Raw genomic sequence first — 18,919 nt, forward strand, 5'->3', positions numbered from 1 at the left:
CTTTCTGAAGGAGGGGGACTTCACTTACAAGGCAGGGAGAATATCACTGCATTAGAACTCAGGTCATCTCCAAGATGTGATTTCTAAATAATACCAAACTTTTTTTTTTCTTAAGACAGTCTTACTCTTTTGCCCAGGCTGGAGTGCAGTGGCACAATCGTGGCTCACTGCAGCCTGACTCTCCTGGGCTCTGGTGATCCTCCCACCTCAGCCTCCCGAGTAGCTGGGACTACAGGTGCGCACCATCACACCCGCCTAATTTTTGTATTTTTTGTAGAGACGGGTCTCACCATGTTCCCCAGGCTGGTCCCAAACTCCTAACCTCAAGCAATCCACTGGCCTCAGCCTCCCAAAGTGCTAGGATTATAGGCATGAGCCACCAAGTCTGGCCTAAATAGCAAAATTCTTTTTTTTTTTTTTTGAGACAGAGTCTTGCCTTGTCACCCAGGCTGGAGTGCAGTGGCATGATCTCGGCTCACTGCAAGCTCTGCCTCCCGAGTTCACGCCATTCTCCTGCCTCAGCCTCCCAAGTAGCTGGGAATACAGGCGCACGCCGTCACACTTGGCTATTTTTTTTTTTTTCCATTTTTAGTAGAGACAGGGTTTCACCATGTTAGCCAGGATGGTCTCGATCTCCTGACCTTGTGATCCGCCCGCCTCGGCCTCCCAAAGTGCTGGGATTACAGGCGTGAGCCACCGCGCCCGACCAATACCAAAATTCTTAACCATGACCTTTGGGTGGGAGTTGGGAGGAATGAGAACAGCCATCTGAAGGAGGGTCTCCGGATGGGACTCCAACCTACTTGGGGGTACTGGGGGTGCAGAAAGAACGCAGCCCTGTGTCAGGGACCGGTATGTAAGCCTCAGTAGGGCTGGAGCCCCATCATGCCCCTTCCGAGCAGATCAGCACAGACCAGCTGGTCAGGTGGACTCCATCCCTGCCCTGTCCTTTACGGAGTTGTAGGGTGAGTCCCAAAGGCAGGTGGGTGGGGCTGGGGCCTCCAACAGCTGGGTCCTCTCACATCACTTAGGGCCCAACAGCACACAGTCTCCCAAGTGTGCCAGGTGCCACAGCATGGCCATCCCGCTCTCCCAGCTCTACCCCGCCTGCCTGCCTGCCGCCATCTCCACAAACATATGCTGCGGCTCCACACCCGGCAAACACCACATGCTCGCTTTGGTGGGCAATGGCTCCCTCCCCGCTTGCTCACTTGCTTCCCAGGACCCCAGGCCCAGCACAGCCCCCTATCCCAACTCAAGCCCTGGGCCGGCCCAACTCCCAGGGTGGCCTTGGCCAGTCCCAGATCTCAAGCTCCCAGTAGGTGACATCTGCTCATTCCTTGCCTGTCCCAGGCCTTCATGCATTCCACATAATGTGGTCTGGGCTCCCGTGGGCTGGCTCGAGACAGAGACAGATAGGAAGCAATCCTTTCAAATGTCTGCAACGTACTCAAATGAGTAGGAAAGAAAATATGTGTGTCTACACACACACACATACACACACAAAGCAAACGGAGCACAATATTCACAGTAGTTGAACATATCCCCAAAAGAGCACATGTGTGTCTTTTGTACTATTACTATTCTGGCAACTTTTCTGTAAGTTTGAAATCATTTCTAAATAAAAAATAAATGAAGAATAAGGAAAGAAAGAAGGAAGGAAAGGTCTTTTCCTTTCTCTGAGCTCTAGGCTATAGGAAGAGACAGCTCGACCAGTGGCAGCCAGGTCACTGTACCCCTGCTGGGTGGGGCCAGGAGGGATTCCCTGAGGAGGTGATACGGCTTGGAGAGGCAGAGTCTAAGGGGCACACACCTCTGACCCTTGTATGGAGGGTGGCACTGAGGGGCTGACTCTCTGGGAGTCTCCCTGTCACAGCTTTAGGCAAGCCCTCGCTCCCTCTCCTCCTCCTACTCTCCAAAGAATGTGCTCTGGGAGTCTGAGATAAGAAAGGGAACTTCCCTTGGTCACAAGGTGTGGGAGGGTGGCCGGAATTTCTGTGCCTTTGAGTGTGAGAGGAGGCTGAACTGGCCCGGGGGCTGTGCCTGGTGGGGTGAGAGGGATGGGACGGCCCTGCTCAAGGCCATCCTGTCCTCCTTCCCAGCGAACGCTCACACAGACTTACCGAGCTGACTTCCCCAGGCAGTGCCCTTGCCTGTCACAGCAGCACTTGGCAGTAGGAGGGCAGCAGCAGGGAAGTGGCTCATTATTTCATCCTTCATTAGCTCGGCATTAGGCAGCCTGAGAATTGTGGGGTGTGGAGTGGGAGCCTCTGGTTTGGCGATCTTGCAGCTCCGCGCCCACCCCTTGCAGCCTCCTTCCCCCCACCCGCTCTCTCTCCCCTGCTTCCCTACCTCTTTCATCCCCACTTCTCTCCTCCCTCTCTGTGCTCCCTACCCTGCCCTCCTCCCTGGGATGGAGGCGGGGCACACACTCTCCCCAAGAGGGGGCTTCCCCTACCCAGTTCTCAGTCACAGGATAGGCCCCGTCAACCATCCCCTCCCTGAAAAGACAGTGACACCAGCATCCTGATGTGTGGTCAATCACGGTGTGTGTCCTGGTTGTTCTGAGCTCTCAAAGAATGACTGGGACCCCTGCCTGGCCTCACAGCCCATCTCCTCTCCCCTCCACCTCAGGCCGCCACTTCAGAGCCTGGACCGCCCCAGAGTGGATCTGCCCCCCGCCCCCACTCCAGGAAGCTCTGGCTGGGATGCTCAGGGCTGGGGCACCCAGGGGTCAGCAGAAGCCAATTCCTCCATTCAGATGCCGTTGTTTCTTCTCACGTCTTTGTCGCCTTGCCACTGGCCGCAGTCCTCTCAGCCAGCCCACCAGCCCAGCCCCCTACCCAACGGCTGGTGGGGTTCCCCTCCCTGACGGTCCCCTTCGTGCACGGCCTGCCATTCAAGTTCTACTGGTCTCCCCTGAGTCCAGAGCCTGGCATGGGACAGGGGTGGGGCCCCTCTGCCCAGCTCAGCCATCAGCCACCAGCCCCCTGCAACCTGCCTTTCACCCTGCTCCTCTCCTGCCCACGCCCCTCACTTGCCCTCCACCTCCTCACCCTGTCCCTGCTCTCCCGCCCCCCTAACAGTCTCCCTGCTCTCAGTCTGGCCCCTCACCTCCCCCGCCCCCTCCCCATTTCCTCTCCCCTCCTCTACTGGCCCTTTAGTCCCTGGGTGTCAGGCTTTATCTCTCGGCGGCCGGCAGGCTCGTTGTTCTCCCCTCCCCTCTCCTCTTCTCTCTCATCCTCTCCCTTCTCTCTTCCCCCTCCAGCCTCCACTCCTTCGCCCGCTCACTCACCCTCTCCCTCTCCCGCTGCCCCCCCTTTCTCCCCCACCTCTTTGTTTCAGCTGAGAACCAGCTCCTCGGGACAGTTCCCACACTGCAGTGCCTCTGGTGAGGAGACAGCGCCACTGAGGTGAGCCTTGGGGATCTGGGGACACAGGCATGGGGCGGCTGGAGCCCTGCGGGGCAGGCAGGTGGGGAGAATGGGAAGCATGCTTCTCTGCCCCAGGCAGTGGGAGCAGCAGTGGACTGCCAGCTTCAGGTCCCCCAGGGGTCAGCAGGAATGGGAGGCAGAGGGGCGGCCAGTTAGCCGCGAGGGACAAGGCTGGCTGGGAGCTGGCAGGCTCTGTTCCTGCCCGGGTGCCTGGTTTCTGTGGGTGGCCCTGGGCTGAGAGAGACCCTCAGGGGGACCTGAGAGGGTGGGCGGGGGCTGGGCTGCCTGGAACAGCCGCCCCTGAAGGTTTGAGTGTATGCCCAGTCCTGGAGTCCAGGGCTCTGACCCTGCCTCTGACTGGGCTGCAGCTATGGGGTTGCTGGGTGCCAGCAGCGGCACCGTCCAGGGGACTGTGACCCTCACAAGTGCCTGTGCTAGCAGGAGGATTGGCCGCTGGCTGGAATGTGCTGGGGCTGCTCCCACTGCCCAGGTGGAGAGTCTGAGCAGAGGGAGAGATCTTCCCCCTGCCATAGGCTCACAGGTTTTACTCCGAGCTACTGATCCCCAGACCCATACAGCCACATGGCAAAGACAGGCACTTCTCCCTCCCCTAGGGGTCTTTGACCAGCTCCCTCCAGACAGCATCCCTAGAAGAGCTTTGCCCAGAGTTGCAAACAGCAGGGTTTCAACCCAGAGCCTAGATATTCCTGCAGTCAGCTTCCTGGAACTGGGCTGGACAGGGAGGAACGGGGGCTCTGTGGATAGGGGTGGGGAAAGCAGGTGGAGACAGAGGCCTGGCTCCAATGAGGCTACAAGTGTGATTTTTGGAGACAACCAAGGGCCGCAAGGAGATCTTGAGACTCTAAAGCTGTGCAGGTGGGTGGGAATGATGTAAAGGGGCAGAAGCCAAGTGCCAAGGGCCCCGCCCCCTTCTTGGCTGGTAGTGGGGATGGAAAGGCAGGGCTGGAGATGGGGAGAAAGGTATGGCTCACACCTTTCCAGGGAGATGGGCAGGGCGGCTCTGTTGGCTGCTCGTGGAGGAAAAGAAAAGGCCAGCCCAGATGTGAGGGGACACCAGAGAAGACCTTCTCAATGGGATGCATTTTGGGGGTCTAGCCTCTGGTTGTCTGGTTGGGGCAGAGCCAAGTCCTACAGCTCCCTGGCTCCCTAAGGAGGCAGTGGTGGACCAAATCCTGGTGAGTAGTGGTCCCATGAGGCAGAGCTGCTGAGGGCAGTGGCCTCATAGGACTGGGCAGATGGGGCACTTGTTCCAGGGGCAACTGTCTTGCCCTCTTCCCTTGGCTAGAACTTCCTCATCTGAGCAAGGTGACAGCTGCACCTGCTCCCACCCCTTCCCCCTAGAAACCCCCAGATGGGAGCAACATGTCTAGAGAGGTGGAATCAGAGCTGTGGGCATGAGCTTGTGCCAGGCTGAGTGTCCACCCCCAGCCCACCCTCCTCCAGCCACTACAAACCAGCCTGAGTCAGGCGAAGTGGAGAGCAAAGCCTCAGAACTGGCCCTAGTGGTTACTGGGGAGATGTCTGGCCCACAGCCTTGGGGAGAAAGCCCATCTCTCCTGGGCTGGGCAGAGCTCACGACAGCCCCATGGTCCTATAGCTCATGTGGCAGCCTGCCTAGGTCACTGGCTTCCCTATCATCCAGGGTGTGTGTGTCCCCCACCCCTGCATATCCCCTCCCTTCCCCTAGCATATCCCAAATCCTCTTACCTAGCTAGCCATCCTGGCCTGGGGTTAAGCCAGTCCTCCCTCACCGCAGTCTGGGCCTCATCATGTCCCTCGCACATGACCCAGACCCAGAGGGAGGCAGGTTGCCCTACCCATTTTCCAGAGACATTAGGGGGCTCTCTTCCAGGCAGCTCAGCTCACTCTGACTCCAGGTGATCATCCATCAGCTCCGTGATCTCCCAGGGCACTGTACACCCTACTGGCCATTAAAGACAGATACCATTCCCTGCTGGTGCCTGCCTAGTGCCAGAGGCCAGCAGGTTGCTCACTCAGCCTCAGTCAGTGAGCACCAAGGTCCCGCTGGCTCTAACTCTGGTCCTACCATGGAAGAAGGGGGCCTACCTGAGCCAAGAGCTCCCTGAGATTCCCCTTGGAAGAGGCCAATACCTCTACCTTCTTTCTCTCCCTCCCTGAGCTCCCCACTTGCACAGAGCTTTCCCGCACAGATCCACCTGCTGCTGATACCTCTCTAAAGAGGCGATAGGGCAAGGATGTTTTCCCCATTAAACAGACGAGAAAACAGGCCTGGAGAAAGGAAGGTGGGAAGGCCAGGACTCGGACTTACCGCCTGACTCCTACTCCAGTGCTCCTTCCAAGCCACTTAACTGCCACCCTCGTGAGATCTTACATGAGAGTGGGGTCCCTATGCCCACCAAAGTGTCCACTAGCTGCCCAGCCTCTGCCCCCACAAATCCTCAACACCCTGAGGCATTCCCAGAGACAGAGGGGCTCAGTTACTCCCAACAGTGTTTGAGCCAGGGCTTTCAGCCTTGGTTCCGAAGCAGGCATCTAAAGGGTTCACTGGGCTGGCTAAAGGCTTTGGAGCTGAGGCTGCATAGGGAAGGTGGGAGAGCATTCTCAGAGCCTAGTAATGCACCTCTCCTACCTGCAACCCCCTCCATCTCCTTGCATGCCCCCACCCCCTGCCCTCTGCAGTAAGGAAGCTGGATTTCAGCATTAAAGTCCCAAAACAGCTTCATGACATTGTTCCCTGCCAAAATCTTCATGAGGTTTGCCATTGATGTCAATGTGAAGTCAGCTCCCTCGGCCAGGCACACTAGCCTCTGCCAGTCTTTTGGGCCTCCTTGCCCAACTTGCTCATTGTATCCCCTATACTCTAACTACACCTGTGTGTCTCCACCCTGGGATGGGGCACAGCACAGCTCAGAGACTGGCTGTGGGCTGCACTACACATACACATGCTTATACAAGTATCCATGCACACGCACACATGCACACACACACACACAGATGTGCATACAGATGCAGACATGCATTTATGTAGAAGCCCACCACTCAACTGCGCATGGTTTTCTGCCAAATCACACACAAAATGGAGCTGTCCCTCTGAGCCAAGAAGGGTCCAACACATCTGCTGTGTGGATCCCTGGAGAGGCCAAGCATGGTTGTGTCACCATCCCAAGCCCTTGAGGGGCAGTGGGGAAGCAGAAGTAGATCCCCTGGATCTGGTTGAGCCCTTGCTTGGCCCCAGGGTATCTGAGCCCCAGAGAGTGGCAGAAGATAGTCAAGCAGGTTCCAACTAGGTTCTTATCCTGGTTCTGTGGCCCTTATGTGGGACTGTACAGTCCCCAGTAAGCCACCTTCTCTCTCTGAATCTCCAACTATAAATCAAACAGTTGGGACTAGCTGACACTGAAGGGCTGCCCAGGCCCACTGCCCCACTGCTCTTGGCTCATGCCAAGTGCAGAGAATGGAGAGGCCTGTGAGGGTTGCTACATCCAGCAGGGTCAGACACTCTCCATGGTGAAATCCTCCAGCTGGGCCAGGGGAAGCTTCAGAAAATGAAGATGTGGGCATAAGGGCAGCAGCAGCGGGAAGAAACAGAAGTCAAGAGCAAGGGAGGGGCACTTTAATGATCCAAAATTGACATTTATGGAGCAAGTAATGAATCCTATCAAAACATTCACTGTGCAGGGTTGATCTCATCTCAGCATCTAGACTGTGGCCAAATACATCCTTTCTTATCTCTGGGGTATCCAGTCAGCAAATCTAACGGGTTAGGCTCACAGACTATTTGGCCCTATGAGGTACAATCCGGGCCCTGGCATCCCAGCCCCTACAAACAGAAGTATAGGGAAGGCATCAATGTAGAGCAGGGGGAACCTCCTGCAAGATCCTATCCATACCCAAAGCCCTCAGCGGGATGCAGGGAGTCATGTGCCCTGTACTAAGTACCTATGTGTACACTCACAGATGCATTCCCACTCTCAGTACGCCAACACCAACGTCTGTATACTCACACACCCACGACACACACACACACTGGGGACATGGCTGCCAGGCCCTCAGCCCCTGCCCCAGCTCTCCTATCCTGCTTTTGCCTGGAACTTGGCACCCAGTGCCAATACTTATGCTCCCAAGAGCAAGGACTGAGGCAGGAACAGGCTACGTATAGAGGCTGCCAGAGGAGCACCACGGCACAGGATCATGTGAGGATCACCATAACCCCAGAGACTGTGACCCTAGTCAGCAGGAACTCCACGCCAGCACAGAAGGGAAGGAAGTAGTGCCCGCGCATCCCAGTGGGGTGCAAGCTCCCCTTTTCCTAAACCTCCCTGGTCCCCAGAGCCCGCTTACCATGTTCACCTCCCTCCCAATCTCCAGCCTGCCCTGTGTGAGCCAGGCCCCCAGGTCATGAACCGTGTGCAAGCTAGGCTGCCCAGAGCCCAGGTGGGGAAGGGAAACCCTTCCCAGGGGAAAGTCCCGCCAGCCCTGGCCCAGGGCCCCTCAGCACCCTCAGGGAGGAGGGGAGGGCTGGGGTGGAAGAAGTGCCTGCAATAGCAGCCCCAGGCCTCGCTGTTCTCTATGGCTTTTTATTCCTATGTGATTCTACTTCTCACTCATATAGGGATTGGAGCCGTGGCGCACGGCGGGGACAGCCAGCGGAGGGCTCTGACACTGAGCAAGGGGGCCCAAAGGGAGGCAGGACAGTGGCACCTCCCTCTCTCAACCCAGGCTGCTGGCCAGGCCAACACAGCTGTTCCTCTATTCCCACTTGCCTCTTCTTCCGCCAGTGGTCACGGGAAGGGGTGTGGGCCACTGGACCTCATCACTGGCTGGACCCACCATCCCAGTGCTGGGATTCCCCACTGAAGGGCTGACATCAGGGTCTGGACTTGGTCCCCAGAGGAGTGGCTGAAGGAACTGGGGATGTTCCGCCTAGGACAAGGGCTGTCACAAGGAGACAGCACTGAGGGGTGGGACAAACTTCAGCTCAACGAGAAGTGCAGTATGTGGCTAAGGGCTGTCCAAAGACAGAAAGGACGTCCATCCAATGAGGCCTACAAGCTGAGGCTGGAGAGGCCATGGTGACAGTGCCATGGGGGAGTCATGGTTGGGTGGGTGGGTGGCTGGTCACCCCAGACTGCAGTCTTTAGGCCTGTCCTCCCTGGGGTCTCTGCTAATGCACATCAAAGCTGTCAGGAGCCAAGCTCAACCCTCACATGCTCCAGAGAGACAGGCACAGGCTCCCGTTATGTGAGGCACATCCTTCATGTACCCAGCCCAGCAAAGGGGCGTTAAGAGTCCTGCCAGGCCCTGGCACTGTGGCTGCAGCCATACCACGCTCCCCTCCGAGCAGCTCCCCCGTGAGGCCTCATTCTGAGGGAAGGCATGCTGAGAACCCATGGCATGGTCCTATTTATTTTCAGACATTCTCGCTTCACAGAAAGAAACAGGGTGAGGGGCTCAAGAGAGAGGCTGCCCGAGGGAGAATCACGGGAACACAGAACTGGCCGAGGGGCTTGTCCTAGTCCTCAGGGGTAGGGGGAAGCCCCCATCTGCCAGTCTGGCTGGAAGGGAATGGACATAGAGCCGAGGCCCTGAGTGGGAGGTGACAGCTAAACAAACAGCCAAGGCCAAGGAGAGGAGGAGCCCTAAGGCTTAGAGAGGCCCTGAGGACCAACCTTGCTCTGCCATCTGACCTTGCCCTTGTAGGCCTCCTCTGAACTCCCAAAATGTGACCTATGCCATCACCGAGGCCGCAGGAACAAGAGGTGGGTGTCCATGACATTGGTACCTGTCATCCCTGTGTGCAGCAGGTGTGCCCCACCCTGGAGGCGGCAGAAGAAGGTATGTGAGTCATTGTGGGCTAGGAAGGTGGCTATGTCCAGGCCCTCAGCTACAGCCTGGCTGGCAAGCTCAGGTGTGACCCAGGCCCCAGCAGCTTCTGTGGGCCCATCCTGCCCATCGGTGCCACCGCTCAGAAACAGCACATCTATCGGCCCCAGCGGCCACCTTCTCAACTCTGCTCCAACACGCAGGGCCAGTTCCTGGTTCCGGCCACCCCTGCCCGAGCCCTGCAGCTGCACTGTGGGCTCGCCACCAGCCAGCAGGCAGACTGGGCCCCTTCCCCGTGCCATGGTCTCCAGAGCCTCCTTCAGCTGCAGGTCTGGGATCTGAAGCTCAGCTGCCAGCTCATGGAGCTGTGCATCTTCCTCCACAGAAGCCCTAGCCATGGATGGGGTGAGGCGGGTTCTAGCCACATGGGCCAGCAGCCCGTAGAACTGGGCCATACTTTTTACATCACCTTGCATGGCTGCACTCAGCACCACAGCCTGGTAGCCCAGTGCCTCGGCCTGCCGCTGGGCCTCAGCTAGTGCCAGCACATTAGAGCCAATGATCACATTCAGGACATGGCCACAGGTGTGTGGCCCATGGGGGTCAGAGTCGGCCCGAGACAGCACAGTCTTCACAGAACGTGGCAGGGCTGCACGGAGGCCGTAACGATTGAGGATATGCAGGCAATCTTGCACATTGTGGGAACTGGCCACGGTGGGGCCGCTGGCAATCACCTCCACAGGGTCCCCCACCACATCTGACAGGATGAGGCTCACCACCTGGGGAAGGGCCACCAGACAAGGCTCAGGCCCACTTCCTCCTCCCCTCAGAGCCCATAAGGACAAACTGCCCCTTGGGTATCCACACACCCTCCCCCAACTCAGTGCATTTCCTTACCCATGGTTAACTCCTCTCACGTGGGCTTGCAAAACACCTGGTCATGCAGGCACCTCCTCCCCATCTCTGGCACCCCTCCCATGATGTCACCCAGCCGGCCCCATGGTCTTTCACACCATGCCCCTGCCAATTTGTATGCTGTTCTAGGCTTTCACATCCCCGGCACATGTGGGCCTGGCTCCACCAACCCAAGGCTGCCTGGGGAAGAAGGGACTCATACCTGGGCAGGGTAGGCGGCCTGAGCCAGCCCCCCACCCTTGAGCTGGGACAGGGCCTTCCGAATGGTGTTCAACTCCTGGATGGTGGCTCCACGGGCTGCCAGCAGTCTGGTGAGTGTCTGCTTCTCCTCCAGTGTGACAGGTGGGATGGGGGCAGGCAGCAGAGCTGACCCCCCACCTCCCAAGACAATGAGGGTATCAGGCAGAGGGGCTATCACAACCCAGGGAACCAGGCAAGCAGGGGTGACAAGCCCACATTAGAAAAAGGGGGCTGGAAAGGTGGGGTTAGGGTGCCCCCGTGTGGATACGCAATATGTGTACAGTCACCACATCCTGGCCACCTGAGGTTGCCCCTGCCTTGGGGTACCCTAGGTCCCAGTAGGCACCAGAAAAACTAACTACTCCTTAAGAGACTAGAACAGGAGGCAGGGCAGGGGGCACACAATGGAAGATCAAGGAGAAGACTCCGTGAGATCTGAGGGCCTAGCCCCAGGTGACATTAATACAGACAGCAGCAATAGCAGTGACATTTTCCAAGGACTCTACGGATGTGTCAGGCCCTGCATTAGGTGCTCCCCATGCACCCTCTCACTGTCACCCAAAAGGTCAGCTCAGGGGGAGGACTCCACTGCTCAGGGGAGACCAGACGACTAGCCCAAGGCAACCCAGGAGTCACCATCCAGGCTCCTCACCACCTCCCTTGCTCCTAACTTCACCCTGTGACCCTGGGGGCTCAGACCTGATCTCTCAAAGACCTGATACTTGGTGCACCCCCCACCAACAGTCTTGGGCCAATGTGGTACCACACCTGAGATCAGCACGAGCAGCAGGTCATCAGCTGTGAGTCCCTCGGCCAGTTGCCGGATGGCCAGCGCAGCCCGCAGTGCATCGCGGTCCGGGAGGTTGTCCTCCGCACCCTCGAATACCTGGACATGGCTATGTGGCTTCAGCAGCATCTCCCTGGGGAGGGAAAGGTCAGAGAGCAAGAGATGGGGTGGACTCCTCTCCTCCCACCTGATCTCTCAACTTTACAGGTGAGGGGGGCATGAACGAAGATGCCCACTGACATGCATCCTGGGGCCAGGCCAGACCCAGGAGAAAAGGGAAGCGGGTGGGGAGGGGAGGTCTGATTCAGCCTGGGTCTGGGCCCAGGTTTCCCTCCAGATAGACAGCAGGAGGCAGCCCCCCATGGCTCCTTACTGCTTGCCGGCGCGCTCCATGGCAGCACGGATCCCCTTGGGAACGCTGATCACACCCTGCACAAGATGCTGGCCCAGTAGTTCCTCAGCTGCAGCTGCCATGCCCAGCACAGCCTTGCCAAAGCCCACCAGGTAGAGGTTTTGCCTCAGCTGAAAGTTCCGGTCCCGCACCTTCAGCTGTCTGCCACCAGGGTCCAAGGATAGTGCCCGGTGCAGCATGGGGCCCGGCAGCACTGCACCTATAGCACTCTCAAACAGCTGCCTGGCCTGCTCTGCCAAGGCCATGCTGCTGGCCAGACGGGCCACTGAGCCCCGCCAGAGGAGTGGATGCAAGGGGGCTCGGGCCAAGCGGGGCAGGACCTGCAGGGCTGCAGCCATGCCCCACTGCTCTCAGCACTGCCTGGCACCCATGGCTGCCTAGAGGGAAAAAGCACAACTGAGGCCCTTGCAAGGCAAAAGACAGGAGGTCCCCCACGGCCACCCCTCTGAGGGCTCAGGGCCAGTGGACCCCACAGCTGCTGCTACAAGAAGGAGCCATCTGATAGCCCCAGGAGACCTCCTGAAGCCCACAGCTGCAGGATCTCACTCGTCCTTGGAGACCAGCCCTGCCACCCAGCCATGTCCTCCTCTTCTGCAGACCACATGCCGGCCCTCTCGATACTCTGCCTCAAGTCCAAAGTTCCTATTAGCTGGGCCCTCCTCCTAGGTCACCCCTTTGGCTGGGAGTTAATCATTGACAGAGGGAGTAATTTCTACCAGTGGGCTCCTATCCCACCCCTTTTCCACCCCCTGCACTTCTGAGCTCTTACCCAGGGGCAACACCCCTTTCTGGCACTCCTTCCTTGCCTCTTTACCACCTCTGCTGCCAGGAAGCTGTTGATTGTCCCACCAACTGACCCTGAGCCCATTGACCTCCAGCCTTCTCTATTTCATTATCTCATCAGACCGGGATTAGCAGCCTGGGAAGTTGGGGTCTACAGGAGGCTGCAGGTTTATCAAGTCAAGCCCAGAACACATCCTCAGGGCAAGCAATCTGACGAATCTCAGTATTCAGAACCAGTTCAGCAAGAGGTTTAGGTTCAAATCAGGAGTGAGGGCAAAGTCTGGCTCATGGTGGAACCTTAGAAAAGTCCCCAGGCATCATGTGAGGCCATGTGCCATGAAGCCCAATTGCAGGACAGAAAAGGATGCCCTTCTACCCACATAGCTGGCCAGGCCCAACTCTGCCAAGAACACCCATTCTGGTTCCAAGATAACAAAAACAAGTCCTAGGTCACACCACCCACAGTGGTGAGAGCCCAAGGGCTGAAGTAAGCAAAGGCCAGGCCCCCATAACTGAGCCCATAGCCATTTTCCCCACTGGGCAGAGTAAAAGCTAAAGAAGCCCTGGCGTGAAGGTCAGGAAGCTGTAGAGGGGTATAGAAACAACAAAGACCCAAAGAGCTCATCTGTACTACATATGTACTATTGCATCTACTTTAATAAATGCCTACCATAAATGCTGCAAGCTGACTTCATCAGCAAGTATGGACCAAGCAGGGTAAGGAGGCTGGGAATTGAGGTTCCAGCTCTACTATAGGTTTTCTGAGTGGCTGGGACACCTCCATTTCTCTCACTGGGCCTGATCCGCAAAATGAGACATGAGGTGAGATTAACACTACGCTCTCCCCTTAACAACCTCAGGCTCTCTGATACTGTCCACTGCAACACGGATCTCAAACACCGGTTTACCCCACACCCAAATATGGTGGTTACTTCTAGACTCTGACCATTTTGCCTGCCTAGTTCTCAGCTCTCCTATAAGAAGACAGCCATGCCTGACTTCTGTTGTGAAAGGGAACACAGAGGGCATCGTCATGGGGATTCTGAAAATGGGTCCAGTTTTGGCCAGGGGGACCCCTGGAGCTTGCCTATTAGGCTCACAGCTAAAAGCATCTTAGCAACTAAGACAGCCGGTCTTTATAACCTGGGTGAAATTTGTATCTATTTCCCAGATGGACAAGAGCCTAGAAGATCCCAGCCTTGCCACTGGATATGAGCACAGGACAGGGGGATGCTCAATGCTAAGGCTGCCACAGAAAATACAGGACGTCCGGTTAAATTTGAATTTCAAATAAACAAGTAATTTTTAAAGTATAAGTATGTGCATACAATGTTTAGGACTTAACAATTATTCGTCGTTTATCTTAACTCAAATTTAACTGGACGTGGCCGGGCGCAGTGGCTCACGCCTGTAATCCCGGCACTTTGGAAGGCTGAGGCGGGCGCATCACCTGAGGTCAGGAGTTCGAGACCAGCCTGACCAACATGGTGAAACCCTGTCTCTACTAAAAATACAAAAATTAGCCAGGTGTGGTGGGCGCCCGTAATCCCAGCTACTCGGGAGACTGCGGCACGAGAATCGTTTGAACCGGGGAGGCGGAGGTTGCAGTGAGCCGAGATCGCGCCACTGCACTCCAGCCTGGGTGACAGAGTGAGATTCTATCTCAAAAAACAATTTAACTGGACGCTTTACATTTTTATTTGCTAAGTCCTCCAATTCTATCCAAGGCGTGGTCTCTCCGAAACTCCAGGAGGCTCCAGAGCAAAACACGGAAATAGGAAGACTACCGGCCTAGACTCCTCCCAGCCATCAAAGGGGGCTGGCACCATTTCCGGCTTTCCCCAGCCAGTAGGGGCCGGAAGTTACGTCATCCTAAGGTAGGGCCTTCGCGAGGGAAATGGTTGCCGCGTAATGCCCAGTGATGCGAGAAAGAAGGGCCTGCTGCCACCAGGACCCGTCGTCGCCCAGCCCAGGGATTGCTTCTGAAGGTCATGCGAGCCCTGGCGGCGCAGACTTACCATCCCACAGCTCCGGGCCGCGGTGCCCAGCGCTGGAGAACGGAAATACTCGCGGGTGGGCGGAGCGGAAGCCGGAAGTGTGGGTGGGTGGAGCGGCGCAGGCGTGTGCGAGCTCTGGCCGAAGCCGGTGTCCGGGAGGGGAGAGTTTAGGGTATTGGCTCTTTGCTGGCCGCCGACAGACCTGGAAGGAGTCACCTTCAGTCCTCATTTTTTTAATCTCTACATTGAGGGTAATGATCCCCGCCTCACCGATTGCCGATTTTTATTTTGAGACGGGGTCTCACTCTGTCGCCCAGACTGGAGTGCAGAGGCGCGGTTTCGGCCCAGTACAACCTCCGCCTCCCGGATTCAAGCGATTCTCATGCCTCAGCCTCCCGAGTAGCTGGGATTACAGGCATGTGCCACCACTCCGGGCTAATTTTTGTATTTTTTAATAGAGACGGGCTTTCGCCATGTTGGCCAGGCTGGTCTCGAATGCCTAACCTCAAGCGATCCACCCACCTCAGCCTCCGAAAGTGATGGGATTACAGACTTGAGCCTCCGCGCCCGGCCCCTCCCTTCCTTTATCCTCTACGATCAGTCAGCAGATGCACTCTGAGTGTCAGGCACTGGGCTGAGCAAACGAACTGAGAATCACTGCTTCCCCACAACTCACCCCTTCCCCACAACTCACCCCTTCTGGAGCCAGATTAAGTAATTCCCGCTCCTCTCCATAGCTTTTATTCCACAACTTACTATTGTTCTTCCCTCTCCCACCATGGGCCACCAAATACAGCTGTGGCTTAGCAAGAGTTCCATTCTGCGATCCTCAAGCACATAAGCAGCACGTAAACGCGAATGACTCTGGGCCTACTTCGCTGTCCCTGCTCTCATCCTGGGCCCACCCTGAGCTGGCTGGATGCCTTCCCACATTCATAAGATGAGTCCTGATCAGAATCCAAAAATACAAAACAGTTCACTGTTCTTACTGATGTTTTCTTAGGGAGATAGAGGAGAGAGTTGCATCACAAATCACACACTTGATTTCCTAACAATTTTACTGAAACATGTTTCTTGGCAGGGCGCAGTGTTTCACGCCTGTAATCCCAACATTGGGGAGGCCAAGGTGGGTGGATCGCTTGAGCCTAGGAATGCGAGACCAGCCTGGGAACATGGCGAAACTTATCTCTACCAAAAAAAAAAAAAGAGCCAGGTGTGGTGGCATGCTCCTGTAGTCCCAGCTACTCGGGAGGCTGAGATGGGAGGATCACCTGAGCCTGGGAGGTAGAGGCTGCAGTGAACCTTGATCACGCCACTGCACTCCAGCCTGGGCTCCTGTCTCAAAAAAAAAAAACAACCAACAAACAAAAACACATTTTCTTCTCTTGTTTTTGAGGTGGAGTCTTGCTCTGTCACCCAGGCTGGAGTGCAATGGCACAATCTCAGCTCACTGCCACTGCACTGCAGCCTGGGCATGATGTTGGCTCACTGCAACCTCTGCCTCCTAGGTTCAAGCAATTCTCCTGCCTCAGCCTCCCGAATAGCTGGGACTACAGGCACCCGCCACCACGTCCAGCTAATTTTTGTATTTTTAGTAAAGACAGAGTTTCACCATGTTGGCCAGGCTGGTCTCGAACTCCTGACCTTGTGATCCACCGCCCTTGGCTTCCCAAAGTGCTGGGATTACAGGCGTATAAACAATTACAGGTGCCCAGCCTATATAAACAATCTTCACCTTTCCCCATGCTGGGGAACACTAATTGCCACTGCTTGGTGTCTGTGTTTCCCTGGATGGCTGCCCTCACACTTTATGCTTGAATAAATTCTTTTAACTGGATCTCGAACCTTTTGATGATTTTTAGGTTGACATTAGAAATGCATTTTTGGGCCAGGTGCAGTGGCTCATGCCTGCAATCCCAGTACTTTGGGAGGCTGAGGCAGGTGGGATCATTTGAGGTCAGGAGTTCAAGACCAGCCTGACCAATATGGTGAAACCCCATCTCTACTAAAAATACAAAAATTAGCCAGGCATGGTGGTGTGTGCCTGTAATCCCAGCTACTGAGGGGGCTGAGGCAGGAGGATCACTTGAACCTGGGAGGTTGCAGTGAACCGAGATTGTGCGACTGCACTCCAGCCTGGGTGACAAAGCGAGACTCCGTCTCAAAAAAAAAAAAAAGATTGTTTATATAGGCAAAAACAGGGGTGCTGACCAGAATTACAACATTTTCCAAAAAAAGGCTAACATAAATACAAGATTTGGTTGGCTACTATTGATTATACTGGAAGGAGTTTACTTAACATTCTATTGTAGAGAGACAACAATCACAAGGGTCTCTATCTCCCACATCATCTAGTCTAAGTCTGAATGAAGAATAGGGAGCCTGGTTAATGTATAATATTTCAATACAAAGGTCAGGAAGTAGCAGTCATGCATCAGAGAAGAAAAAAAAGCAATGCCTGCTCAGTTTCCAGGGCTTAACTTTTCTCCTTCACATTATAAATTGAGAATGTCCTGAAATTTTATTTTCTTTTCACACCCCCTACCTGCTCCCTTTGGCAGTTGCTACATCTCTCCGTAGGTCTCCAAACCATGCTGTGCTCTTGTCATGAACCTTTCCCTTCCCCTGGCCCCCACTTCCAGCTCTCTCCCTGGATTTTTCTTTCTTATATATATATTTTTTTTTATTTGAGACAGGGTCTCACTCTGTCACCCAGGTTGGAGTTCAGTGGCATGATCTTGGATTATTGCAACCTCCACCTCCCAGGCTCAAGTGATCCTCCCACCTCAGTCTCCCAAGTAGCTGGGACCACAGGCATGCAACACCACACCCAGCTAATATTTTGTATTTTTTGTAGAGAAGTGGCTTTGCCATGTTGCCCAGGCTGGTCTCAAACTTCTGTGCTCAAACCATCTTCCTGCCTCTGTCTCCCAAAGTGCTGGGATTACAGGTGTGAGCCACCACACCCATCCTTCTCCCTGGATTTTTCCTTTTAAAATATGAGACTTTGTATTCCTTCTCCTAAATGATTTCCCACCACATCATCAAAACAAAGGCATCCTGGCCGGGCGCGGTGGCTCACGCTTGTAATCCCAGCACTTTGGGAGGCCGAGGCGGGCGGATCACGAGGTCAGGAGATCGAGACCACGGTGAAACACCGTCTCTACTAAAAATACAAAAAAATTAGCCGGGCATGGTGGCGGGCGCCTGTAGTCCCAGCTACTCGGAGAGGCTGAGGCAGGAGAATAGCGTGAACCCGGGAGGCGGAGCTTGCAGTGAGCCGAGATTGCGCCACTGCACTCCAGCCTGGGCGACAGAGCGAGCCTCCGTCTCAAAAAAAAAAAAAAAAAAAAAAAAAAAAAGGCATCCTTAGGTGGAATTGCCCTTTTTAATGTGGGAGAGGTTGTAAATACTAAAAATTTTATTGTTTTTTCTTGGTTATAGTCAGCTGTCTTCATCCATGCATGCATTTATTCCTTCTTCAGACATAATTCAAGACATTTCCTGAGTGCCTTCTGTGTGGGCCGAATGCTGTAGCTGCTGGGATAGGTAAGAAGTGGTACTTTTAATTTTAATTTTTTTTTGTTTTTAGGAGACAAAGTCTCGCACTGTCGTCCAGGCTGGATGACAGTGGTGATTACAGCTCACTATAGCCTCAACCTCCTGGGTTGTAGCGATCCTCCTGCCTCAGCCTTTCAAGTAGCTGGGACTACAGGTGCACACCACCATGCCTGGCTAATTTTTTGTGGAGACAGGGTCTTGCTTTGTTGCCCAGGCTGGTCACAAACTCCTGGGCTCAAGCAGTTCTGCCCAGCCTCTGAAAGTGCTGGGACTATAGGTGTAAGCCACTGTGCCCAGCCTGGGCTTGCAGGGTTACTCCATGGAAGGGAAGGTCAGCTGTGTTGGAGGCAGGGTAAAGTGGAGCTGTGTCCTGTGTAAGGGCTGTAAAACACCTTAAAGCTGGGAGGCCAAGGTGGGCAGATCACTTCAGGTCAGGAGTTCGAGACTAGCCTGGCCAACATGGCAAAACTCCGTTTCTACTAAAAATACAAAAACAACAGGCCGGGCGCGGTGGCTCACGCTTGTAATCCCAGCACTTTGGGAGGCCGAGGCGGGTGGATCACGAGGTCAGGAGATCGAGACCACGGTGAAACCCCGTCTCTACTAAAAATACAAAAAAATTAGCCGGGCGTGGTGGCAGGCGCCTGTAGTCCCAGCTACTCGGAGAGGCTGAGGCAGGAGAATGGCGTGAACCCGGGAGGCGGAGCTTGCAGTGAGCCGAGATTGTGCCACTGCACTCTAGCCTGGGCGACAGAGCAAGACTCCGTCTCAAAAAAAAAAAAAAACAACAACAACAACAACAACAACAAAAAATTAGCCGGATGTGGTGTCATGCACCTGTAATCCCAGCTACTTGGGAGGCTGAGGTGGGAGAATTGCTTGAACCCAGGAGGTGGAGGTTGCAGTGAGCCGAGATCACACCACTGCACTCCAGCCTGGGTGAGACTCTGTCTCAAAAAAAAAA

At 55.4% G+C, this 18,919-nt stretch overlaps 1 protein-coding gene and 1 long non-coding RNA gene across 8 annotated transcripts; one reads left to right on the plus strand and one right to left on the minus strand.

Annotated features, from left to right (window-relative positions):
* The first annotated feature begins 2,485 nt into the window (after positions 1-2,485).
* LOC129480700 (uncharacterized) lies at positions 2,486-13,713 on the plus strand. 5 transcript variants are annotated; one of them, XR_010122541.1, is made up of 7 exons: positions 2,486-2,546; positions 2,635-2,733; positions 3,346-3,413; positions 9,138-9,272; positions 10,305-10,486; positions 11,160-11,409; positions 11,528-13,713. It is a non-coding gene; the product is annotated as an uncharacterized lncRNA (long non-coding RNA). The 5 variants fall into 5 exon arrangements; XR_010122540.1 differs by having other exon boundaries at positions 2,489-2,733; XR_010122542.1 differs by having other exon boundaries at positions 2,635-3,413; positions 9,138-10,486; positions 13,569-13,713.
* Positions 7,035-14,466, minus strand: GLYCTK (glycerate kinase). Of its 3 annotated transcripts, none has more exons than XM_063646226.1 (5): positions 14,416-14,466; positions 11,576-11,991; positions 11,184-11,335; positions 10,378-10,553; positions 7,035-10,039 (listed from the first exon to the last, which is right to left on the minus strand). In XM_063646226.1, exons 2-5 carry the CDS (start codon positions 11,950-11,952, stop codon positions 9,173-9,175), a joined length of 1,572 nt encoding a protein of 523 aa, XP_063502296.1. In that variant the 5' UTR covers positions 11,953-11,991; positions 14,416-14,466; the 3' UTR covers positions 7,035-9,172. The 3 variants fall into 3 exon arrangements, with proteins under 3 accessions (XP_063502296.1, XP_055130703.1, XP_055130706.1); XM_055274728.2 differs by lacking the exon at positions 14,416-14,466 and having other exon boundaries at positions 7,035-9,253; positions 9,730-10,039; positions 11,576-11,952; XM_055274731.2 differs by lacking the exons at positions 10,378-10,553; positions 14,416-14,466 and having other exon boundaries at positions 11,576-11,952.
* Between the last annotated feature and the right edge of the window lie 4,453 nt (positions 14,467-18,919).

Source organism: Symphalangus syndactylus, chromosome 1 (genome assembly GCF_028878055.3).
Source record: "Symphalangus syndactylus isolate Jambi chromosome 1, NHGRI_mSymSyn1-v2.1_pri, whole genome shotgun sequence".
Lineage (NCBI taxonomy): Eukaryota > Metazoa > Chordata > Mammalia > Primates > Hylobatidae > Symphalangus > Symphalangus syndactylus.

What these genes read in the sequence shown, in the direction of transcription:
- GLYCTK (XM_063646226.1), bottom strand. Translation starts at nt 11,952, where the DNA reads ATGGCTGCAGCCCTGCAGGTCCTGCCCCGCTTGGCCCGAGCCCCCTTG. An exon ending in ATGGAGCGCGCCGGCAAGCA is followed by an intron (nt 11,336 to 11,575) that starts GTAAGGAGCCAT and finishes TTCCCTCCCCAG; the next exon opens with GGAGATGCTGCTGAAGCCAC. An exon ending in AGGCCGCCTACCCTGCCCAG is followed by an intron (nt 10,040 to 10,377) that starts GTATGAGTCCCT and finishes GCCCTTCCCCAG; the next exon opens with GTGGTGAGCCTCATCCTGTC.